This window comes from Lactuca sativa, chromosome 4 (genome assembly GCF_002870075.4).
Source record: "Lactuca sativa cultivar Salinas chromosome 4, Lsat_Salinas_v11, whole genome shotgun sequence".
Classification (NCBI taxonomy): domain Eukaryota; kingdom Viridiplantae; phylum Streptophyta; class Magnoliopsida; order Asterales; family Asteraceae; genus Lactuca; species Lactuca sativa.
The window spans coordinates 185,506,158-185,517,253 of NC_056626.2; the positions used below are offsets into that span (position 1 = coordinate 185,506,158).

The following is an 11,096-nucleotide window of genomic DNA, read 5'->3' on the forward strand; positions in this document are numbered from 1 at the left end:
TTTATATACTAAATATAGTATTACGTTAATAATGAAAAAGTTAAATCATAATCTTTTTGTTATTAGTTTTCTTAATTCTAAAATTTAGATAATTTTTATGTAAATTTGATTACTTATTTAGCTTATTTTAAAATAATTTATATTATAATCGTACTTATTTATTTGTAGAATAAAAGTAGAATGATAAGAATATATTAATTTATTTTGTATTTATCATATATATATATATATATATATATATATATATATATATATATATATATATATATATATATATATATAGAGAGAGAGAGAGAGAGCTAGGTTCAAATGTGGATTGACATCTATTGTGTGGACGTGTGGACAATGTTATTCTGCGAGAATGACAAAGAAAATATGTTGTTTGATAATGTGAATACGTTCAATCTTACATAACTATTGTCATTATTACGCATTTTCACTAATTAAATCATCTATAAGGTTATTATAGACTTTTTTTTTTATTTTCATTCTGTTAGAATGTTGTTAGAATATTTATTGAGTCGTATTCTGTAAGAATGAAAATGAGTAAAAAAACGATGCGTGAGAATAGAAATAAATAATAATTACTGAGAATTCATGAAAATGACGATGGTTGTGTAAGCTTGAATGTATTTACATTAGCAAATAACATATTATCTTAGTAATTGTAATAGAATAACATTATCCACACGTGCACACAATAGTTGTTTATTCACACTATAACCTAGCCATATATATATATATATATATATATATATATATATATATATATATATATATATATATATATATATATATATATATATAAGTTTTTAAATAAGAATTAACGAGGTTACCACCTTATAAAAATAAAAATAAGATGGCAACCAGTTAATTGATTCTCTATTTCATTATGATCTTTAAACGATTAATTATTTTATAAACAAAGTTTATACAAAAGTTTTGTCAAATATATAAAAGTAATCATGTTTTAATTTTTCAAATTATAAAAGTAATCATGCTTTATGTTTTTCATATATGAAAATCATATTATGAAAAAGAGTACTAGCATCTACCCGCTTTAAAATAAACTTCACTTATTATTTTAGTTTTTAAACAGATATTTTGACAAAATAACTATTTTTTAGGATTAATATATACTTATATATGAATGGAAGATGATACAAGAACAATATATACTGTGTTCTTTTAAGTATAGCATGTTCCTGCTAAAAACATATAAAAATTTCCATTAATAAATAAGTCTTATTTTTAACCAATTTGCTAATATTTATTGCAACACACACTCCCTCTAAACCTTAAACCCCTAAATAATCGTTCGAAACTAATCATCGAAAGAAACTATTTGATACCGCTGCATCACTAATAGTCAACATAAACTATTCTAGATATTTGGTCCAAGGGTTCCTCTATGTTCGCATGAAGATGACATGTTCCTATTCAAGCTGATTAGAAAACAATTTCAAATATGATTATGTTTCGCGATGACAATCAATAAATCTCAGGGATAAACAATTCCACATGTAGGTATTTATCTCCCAGAATCGGTTTCTCGCATGGTCAACTTTATGTGGCATTGTCTAGAGGGATATCACGTTCCAATACAAAAGTATTGGTGAACTATGACGAACAGTTCAATGACAATGAAGTCTATACATCAAATATGGTCAACAAAGAGGATATCATTGCTCTGTAGGTATTTATCTTCTAAAATCGTTTGGAGGCAAGACCATTTTATTTGGAGATAACTTTAGACAAATTCTTCCAGCAATACAAAGAGGCAATCGTGCAAATATTGTGCATGCATCATATTCATCCAAATTATGGCGTGATGTATAGTTTTACGTTTAACTGTAAACATGAGTCTTTATTTTGGTTGTCTAACTAATGATTTGGATGAGATACAATCATTTGATGTGTGGATTCTTAAATTTTGTGAAGGTAATATTGGTGGCCCTAATAATGGTGAAGCTAAAGTTGAATTTCCAGAAGATGTTGTTGTTCGTTCTACAGGTGACCATATTCATTCAATTGTATCCACCATTTATCCATCCTTTGAAAACCATCTTGATGATCCATCCTATTTTCAAGATAAGACTATTTTGGTCCCTACATATTAAGAATTCGATGCTACCAATGACTACATTTTAGCATTGATGAAAGATTAAGGGAAAACATATATGAGTTCAAATTCTTTATGTGAGACAGAGTTACTAGATTTTTTTGAGGAATCAATCTACTATTCAGTTGTGTTGAATGGTTTTAAGGCATCTAGAATTTCCAACCATAAACTTACACTAAAAATAGGTGTTCTAGTCATGTTACTTCGTAATATCGACCAAACCAATGGACTATGCAATGGTACTGGATTACAGATTGTTAGGATTTGAAGACATGTCATTGAAGCCTGAATAATATATGCTATATTCTTCAACGAAAGTACTTATATACCTTGCATGCATTTAACTCCGTCTAATAAAAGAATCTCATTCCGTTTTTAGCGGAGGCAAATCCTCATAGTTGTTTATTTTGTTATGGCTATTAACAAAAGTCAATGACAATAATTATCAAATATTGAATTATACTTGAGTAGGCCCGTCTACACTCATTGTCAATTATATGTTTTTTGTTTCTCTCGTCACAAGTGAAAAGGGATTGAAGGTACTCATATATTACGAGGAAGGTCGTCCAACTAATAAAATAAAAAGTTATGTCTACAAAGAGGTTCTTCAACGATTATAGATATTCATGTGTTTCATTGTTTTTTTTTTAAATTTCAATGTTACCAATAATGTTAAGTCTGTTTATGTTACTTTATATTTTTTTTTATAGTGCCAACTCTTTTATACCTTTATATATACATTTTTGTATGTTCTTCCGCGTTTTACGCGGGTCATAATATAGTTATGTTTAATAAATGGGGTTCGTGTATTCAATTGTAGTAACTGGATGTAAGCATTTAGTGATGCTTAATTTTGAAGTAAATCCTTTTTTTATTAATATTTTTTTCCTTTGTCCTTTTTCTTTTATATCTTAAAATTTTAAAAATTTTTAATTTTTTAATTTACAACTAAGGTAGTGTGTTTTAATTTTATATTATGTTTGGTTATGCTGGGTGGTGTCTGTTTTAGCCATGTGTTTTCTTTTGTATGCTTTCTTTTGCATAATAGATCCATTTATAATGCATAATTGGACTCGCGATATAGGTTGAATAAAGGCCTAATATATTTTTAAGAATTTAGTTGATGGATTTGTCGTCATGTTCTTCTCTGTTTTCCTTATATTTTCCGCTTTTTGGAGTTTGTTGTGCATAAGTGGCATATGCAAAACAGGTGATGTTTAGTTACATGTTATTTCCAGATGTATATAGTAGATATAAGTGTTATACCTGTTTCTTTAAATGTTCTTTAAATGTTAACTGTGTTCCAGCTGTGTGTGATTTTGTAGTTGATCGTAGTAATCTTGATTATTGATTGCAAATGGAATGTGCAGGGTAAATGTTTAGTGTCTGATTTGTTGGCAATATTAGTAAATTTCATATGATTTCATCACCATATATGTTAAACATATAAGTGATACCCAATATATATTAGGTTTCTTTTTCCGTATTAAACCTTAATTTCTAATTTTCTTAAAAAAACTTTTTTTTTATTTCTGTGATGAAGCAGAATCCTTGAGAAGATAAGTGATGAATGATCTTCTTTTTTGGATGATGAATGGTCTTTTTTTTTTTATGGAATGTAACATTTGTATTAACTCAATAAACTTTTTGTGTTTTGTCCATTTTTGTTTTGGTAGCAAATCCTGCAAATGCGGGTTTCTTCTCTAGTTATTATTATTATTATTATTATTATTATTATTATTATTATTATTATTATAATAGTTTTTAACCAAATGTAAAGATTTTTTTTGTTTTTTCTTACGAACAGTATTTTTCTTTTTTTGTAAGTTTAACCCAAATTCTAAAACACTTTGTTTTTGTCCAAGTTTTTAAAAAACTCTTTCTTTTAGAACTCAGTTTTTTTTTCTAATATTTACATCTTATTGTTTTACGGATATTTATATAAATATAGCTTTTATAGAATTATTTTTGAATTTTTTGTGTGTTGTCGTTTTTAAGTATGCTTTTGAAAGTCAAATTCATTTCATAAAAAGTTCATCGTCTTAGTTGTGATAGTACCTTTTGTGTTGATACTTATTTGGTCCTTCTATAAATACAATCATACATATGACAAGTTGGTATATAAATTCAACTATTAAAAATTAAGTTATGTTACCATTTTTTTATTAACTTATTCAATAATCAATATCTATATCAGCAAAAACGCGCGACAAGCATAGCCTCGTGTATATCAATGTACATGTATACCATAAGCACATAGAACAAGGTGTTCTAGTCTTCATTTTTTATTTCTTTCATTTAGAAGTCTTCATATCTTGGTTGATTCCGTGAAATTTTATCCATGGATTTGACTTCCATTTAGGAACACTAGTCCATATGATATCCATGGACCTTTCAAACATACAATGATGATCATTTTGTCAAAATTACAGTTGTTCTTTTTTATTTTTTCTTTAAGCTTAAAATATAATATCTATATGAATACATCTATTTTTTAAACCGCAAAATTTACATTAAATGCACCTACCTCTACATGAAGCCAACATGTCATAAAGAGGGCCAAGCTTTTACATTAATAAAAAAATTCGAGCTTCGTTAAAATAGATTATATGAAGCCGTCGGTATTCGCATTAATTACACCCGCCTTTTTAATGTGAATACTTCTATTGTTCGTATTTGTTTCACAAACCTTCTATTTTTTATTTATACTTTCTTTTATAAACAAACTTTAATTTTTAAACTTGTGTATAAAGGTTCAAACGAGAACCTCTAAAAGTTAAAGAACTCATGTCAATTTAAAATATTTGTTATTTTTTCTTTTTTTTTTCTTTTTTTTCAAAGATTTAATAAATAGCTAAAATCAATAAGGATATGATAGGCATTTTGAAAATTTTAACATCACAATCCACGTGATACTAGAAAGAAAAATATGATCATTTTTTTCTTACATTCAAACTCTCATGAGTAAATTACACGAATGGTCCCTATGGTTTAGGGTAATTTGCACGTTTGGTCCCTAACTTATTTTTTAACTCGAAAGGTCCCTACTTTTGATTTTGTTACGTTTTTGGTCCCTGTCTTACCTGAAAAGACTATTTTGCCCTTAATTTTTTAATTTATTTAAATAAACACACCCCCAACCTCACCATCTCACCTTACCTTACCTATCTCACCATTTTTTCTCTATTTAAATAATAGTTTTTTTAGGTAAGACAGGGACCAAGCACGTAACAAAAACAAATAGTAGGGACTAAGCACGTAACAAAAACAAACAATAGGGACATTCCGAGTTAAAAAAAAATAAGTTAGGGACCAAACGTGCAAATTACCCTAAACCATAAGGACCATTCGTGTAATTTACTCAACTCTCATACCCACCTTCAAGACTTAAACACAAACCCTCCCACCATCAATTACCACCACTACCGCCACCTACAGTCGACGTCGCGAAAGATTGTCATCGTCGTAGATCGTCATTGTCGTCGTAGATCACCACCATCTCATTCTCTTCGATTTTTGGTGAAACAACACCCGATGTACATCTGTTCTGATGTGTTTAACATAGTTTAGGTCTAGATCTGCAATAAATCACCTCATCAGATTTGCTCCACCACCTCCTCCTCTTCTTACCGGAGAGGCTAGACCTACCGGCATTGTTGCCTGCTACTGCTACTGTCGCTGCTACTAATGCCTAAGTCGCTAGATTTCAAGCCTCTCCTCCATTGTTCCTCCCATGAACTGATTTCGCAAACGACGCCAAATAAAGACCCAATTTCTATCAATTGATGCTAACTAAGACCCTCACCGTCGAACGTAATTATCACCATAGAGTTCTACCTCTACACCTAGACATTTGTGTTTGTCTCGGACCTCTGATCTATGTTCGTCCCCGATACCGACCTCTGACCTCGCCAAAACACCAGAAAACATATTGTTCTTTATTTTATTTGGTTCTTTAACTCCGAAGTCCGCTTTTTTCAGGTGAGGATCCACCGCCTACCTCTAGATCTGCTTCCGGTTCCTCTAGATTTGCTTTTGGTTCCTCCAGATCTACATTCGGTTTCTCCATATCTGTTTTGTCTCTGACCGTATCCAGCTACCTTGTTCATCTCCGACCACCAAGATCCTTTCATATGTGACAACATATGCTAAGATCGATCTTTGTCTAACTATCTTCTTCAACGCACATGCTGTTATTCTCTCACCTTCTCTTGATATGATTTTTTGTCATTTTTGACAAGCATTTTGTAGATCTATTGAAGTTTCACTTAAATGGAGGTAATATAACGTCATATTTGCTTCTGTGCTTGAAGTATTTGTGCTTTAATGCATATTTTGAACACATATTTATGGTTTGCTATATCAATGGTTTTTTTATATCAGGATATGGCTTTAGAAATTTTTCCATGGAAATTTTGTCGATATGTTTGATTTTTATGAATTTATTGTACTTTCTTCAAACTTGTGTGCTTATGATTGTATCTGTAACAATATATTGTTAGGATGATTTTTTTTTATGTTGCATGAGTCGTACAATAGGATGCACACAATGTGTTTGATGATTTGTTTCAATGAAATACATAAGTTTTAACATGTTATTCTTTTTTGGATATATAGTTTTTTTTATTAAACTATGACAAATATATAAATACATAATGTTTTTTGTGTTATACATATATTTAATTAAATTATGAATAATGTATGAATGCTTGTATTAAACTTTGAACGTATGTATTAAAATGTGAATACAAGCATCACAAGGTGTTCGATGAATGTATGCATTAAGCTGTGAATCATGATGTTTCGACTATTCTTTAGTTATGTTAATGTTACTTTTAATTGTTATTAATAACAAAAAGTATAAGCTTTAAACAATGAATTCATGAGTTTTATAAGTTTTAAGTTGTGAATTAGTTATGAACAATTCTATTAAGTTGAAAATATGCTTGCGTATGTAGTAAATTGCAAATTTATTAAACTAAGGGTCGAGTCAGCAAATTGGGCTGACTCGATCAAACATTCTTTGTTTGATTTGTGGCTTTCTCAGTAAGCTATCTATCTCAAATTGCTTACCGGGTCGGCATAATATACATCGCTGACTGGGAAATAAGACACTTCTACCCATCCCTCTTTATTCTTCTTTCCTCTCATTCTATCGTGACCTAAAAACACAGAGAGTGCATACCAAAAAAATGCAGCCGCACATTGTCTCATCTACAGCCGAAATCACCTCATTTCCGGTCGCCACCATCTCGTCGGATAGTGCCTCGTCGCTGGTCGCCACCATCTCTCCCCACCCCATCTCTCCAGTCGATCGCACATATAATCTCCAGGTAAAGCCCTTCTTCTGTTAATGGGGTATGTTGATACAATTGAAATCAGTTATGAAATCAGATTATCAACTATGTATAATGTATTATGAAATCATATGTATATTTGCTGAAAATCAACTTTATCTGCTGAAATTAGATGTTAACATGTGCTGGAAATCAATTTTATTTTTTCAAAATGTATATAATTGCTTAAACATGAAAAATCTTGTTCAATTTGTTGAAATTGATTGTTGTTATTGCTGGAAATCACATTTTTAACTGAAAATTGATCTATATAGAGTAAAAGGGTAAAATTGTCAATTGTTATTTATGGTTTTTGAATGATTTGTGTCACTTGTGTGTGTTAAAGGTGATTGAATTTGAGTCCTTTACTTATTGATTACTACAAGAAGAAAAACATTGTTGCATGTTAAGGATTGAAAGTGAGACTTTTTTTTTAAATCCCCTGATCTTGTTCTTGTGCAATAAGATGGTGACTGATGTTTCATGGTCTAGTGAAAACAAATAAAGAACATGTGTCTCAAATTCAGATCAAATTGCAAGGTAAAATGGTATGAGGAAAAAGGGTTAAAATTACATGTATAATCAAAATGACTTGTATAGAAACGAACAATATAGTTGAAATGGTAATAATGACATACAGTCAAAATTAGTCAAAATCACCAAAATGGTTCCATGCTTCTTGTTAAAAAAGAAATCAGAAAAAAGCATATGCAAATAAACTAATAAAGAGGTTTTGTGGTTCCTGTAAAAATTACCATAATGATTTCATGGTTCCTATCAAAAGGGCATATAAAATTTATAATTACTTTTACGGATGTGCATTAACTAGTATGAGAATTAGGTAATGAGTTTAAATTTAAAGTTACATAAAAAAATTAATGTAAAAATGACTTGTACTAATTTAAATGTAGAAACAGATAAAAAGAAAAAAGAAAATAGAATAAAGTGGAAAACTGAAAGTTGTGATGATATTGTTGGTTTGGAACGAAATCTGATTTTTTTTTTGTGTATAAGCTATGTTGGCAATGTTGACCTTAATTGTTCTATTATTATTTAGGATGATGTTAATTTCAATGGTAGAAAATTGTTCTAATCTTGATAAAAGTTATGATAAATTACTTTAAATATTAATGTTTTAGGATGTTGGTTTGGAACGAAAGTGAGGACAAAACGTTTCTTGATGCATGTATCCATGAACTAATCACTAATGGTCGTGAGGGTTCTGGACTTAAGGATAGTTCGTGGAAGACAGTACGCGAAAAAATGATAAACGAACACAGTAAAGAGGTTGATCAGAAGCAAATGAGAAACCACTTTGACTACTACAAATCAAAGTATGTTGCTTGGGTGAAACTGAAAAACAAAACCGACAATATATATGATCCGATAAAAAATAAATTTAATCTGACCGATGAACAATGGAAGGAAGAGGGGAAGGTAATATTTTTATAATAAATACTATTACGATTATTTTTATAAAAAATACTAATATTTATAAAAATTGTAAACAGTTGAACAAGTACTTATTGTCATTGAAAACCAAACCTCTGTTGGTTCCTGATCTTTGCACCCAACTATTTGAAGGGTCGACCTCACCCGACTTCCAAAGTTGGGGGCCATCTTCTACACTCCCTCGTCCTATAGAAGACTTTAGTGCCCATGATTTTGATGATGATGTTCCAATGGAAACCTCAACACAACACGTAGGTGCAAGTGAAGAATCTTCGGGGCGCTCAAAAAATATGGAAGTTGGTGGAAACAAAAAAGTTGGTGGGAAAAAAAGAGATATAAGGGCATTAGAAGCTGAAGAGGATATTGTCAAGCTTGCAAGGTCGTTAGTGGAAAAAATGAAAGAATTGAAAAAAGTGAAATGGATAAGGATGTTGATGCGTGTATGGAGAAATTGAACAAAATGGAATGGGGAGAAGAAGATGAAAGACACAAGACCACTCTTTTTCTATTTGGTGAAAGTGTTGATGTTAGAAAAGTTTGGTTACGACTTTCACATACTAGTTGCGAGTCATGGGTGATGGGTGCGGGTAGGAAGTATGGTTACCTTTGATGGGTGCGGGTTGGAAAGTTTGGTTATTAGTTTTTTGTTGCATGAATTTTTGTTATTTGCACGACTTTTGGATCCTATGTTTGATACTTTTTTGGATGTTACTTTGGATGATGTTATTTGCATAACTTTTGGATCCTATGTTTGATACTTTTTTGAATATTACTCTGGATGATGTTATTTGCATAACTTTTGGATCCTATGTTTAATACTTTTTTATGTTACTTGGGATGATGTTACTTGCATGACTTTTAGATGTTACTTTAACATGTTACCTAATTGTTTGTCCCAAGTCAAGTATGGTTTCTGATGGTGAAGTTGTAGTTTTTTTACTTGTGTTTTATTGGTTGAGGTCAAACCGACGCATGCTAATCAGAATTCATAGAATTAGAGATAACGATTCAAGCGGGTATGCATATACACAAGATTTGATGTACGAAGACCCTACACAATGTTACGATATGATGCGACTTACACAAGAGGCATTTGCATTATTCTGCAACCATTTTACCCAAAAAAATTTGGTTGCAAGCTAGTAGGACAATAAGCATTGAAGAGAAGATGACTATATTCTTACATGTTATAAGACATAATGAACGTTTTCGCGCGGTTAAGTGAAGATTTCATCACTCCACACAAACGATTCATCAATGTTATCTGATTTCATAAATTTCAAACAAAAAATAATTTTTTTGAATTAATCCAAAATAGGTTATTTTGGATTACTTCAAATTGACACATTATTTGTACATTGACAGATTAGTTATACATAATATCGCAACAATGAAGTTCTTTTATTAATTGGGCTCAAAATTGAAGATATATGGTAAATCCATTTCATATAGTAATTACTCAAAATTATAAAAAAAAATAAATTATAAATTAAGAAGCCATAAAGTTATCCAAATTTTTTTACCATGTAATCCATTAGTTTCAACAATCCATCATGAGGTCCGAACTACAATGATGTGTTTTGCAAAAGAAACTATAGTACCAACAACTCCTAATCCAACAAGACATAACTCGGACTGCCATAGACGGTTAAAAAAATATTTTTTCTGGAGCAATAGGTGCATTAGATGGAACTCTTGTACATGCGGTTGTACCCGTTGTGTGACAATAGTCAATTTCGGGTCAAGTCAAAGTCAAACAAAGTCATCGAGTCAAACCGGTCAACTTAATTAAACATTGTATATTAGGGTTTGTGTTATGTAATTACTGTATAACTCACTATTTTAATGAGAAAATATCACTTGGAAAATTCGTGTGTTTAATTTTCCTTAGTCTTAGTGCTAAACAATGAACCAAACCGATAAAACAATGTTGCATACTCATCTGGAGTGTGTAAGATCCTAAAACATGGCTTAATGAGGTTTACGGAACTTGCATTGCGAAGCCGGACACTCAAAAATGTCACAAACGAAACCTCTCTCAATCGTATTCACTCTATCTCTCCCAAATCTCTCTCCGTATGTGAAATCTCTCCAAGAATGTCAAATCTCTCCCAAATCTCTCTAAGAATGTCAAATCTCTCCCAAATCTCTCTCCGTATGTGAAATCTCTCCAAGAATGTCAAATC

At 30.6% G+C, this 11,096-nt stretch overlaps 1 protein-coding gene across 1 annotated transcript; it reads left to right on the top strand.

The window, feature by feature from the left end:
* The first annotated feature begins 1,622 nt into the window (after positions 1 to 1,622).
* Positions 1,623 to 9,365, top strand: LOC111886943 (L10-interacting MYB domain-containing protein-like). The gene is made up of 6 exons (XM_023883185.1): positions 1,623 to 1,692; positions 1,942 to 2,013; positions 8,370 to 8,431; positions 8,516 to 8,544; positions 8,598 to 8,895; positions 8,970 to 9,365. The coding sequence occupies exons 1-6, from the start codon at positions 1,623 to 1,625 to the stop codon at positions 9,363 to 9,365; spliced, it is 927 nt and encodes a 308-aa protein (XP_023738953.1).
* The last annotated feature ends 1,731 nt before the right edge of the window (positions 9,366 to 11,096 follow it).

What these genes read in the sequence shown, in the direction of transcription:
- LOC111886943 (XM_023883185.1), top strand. Translation starts at nt 1,623, where the DNA reads ATGACGAACAGTTCAATGACAATGAAGTCTATACATCAAATATGGTCA. An exon ending in TGTTGTTGTTCGTTCTACAG is followed by an intron (nt 2,014 to 8,369) that starts GTGACCATATTC and finishes ATTTAAATGTAG; the next exon opens with AAACAGATAAAAAGAAAAAA. An exon ending in AATTTCAATGGTAGAAAATT is followed by an intron (nt 8,545 to 8,597) that starts GTTCTAATCTTG and finishes TTAATGTTTTAG; the next exon opens with GATGTTGGTTTGGAACGAAA.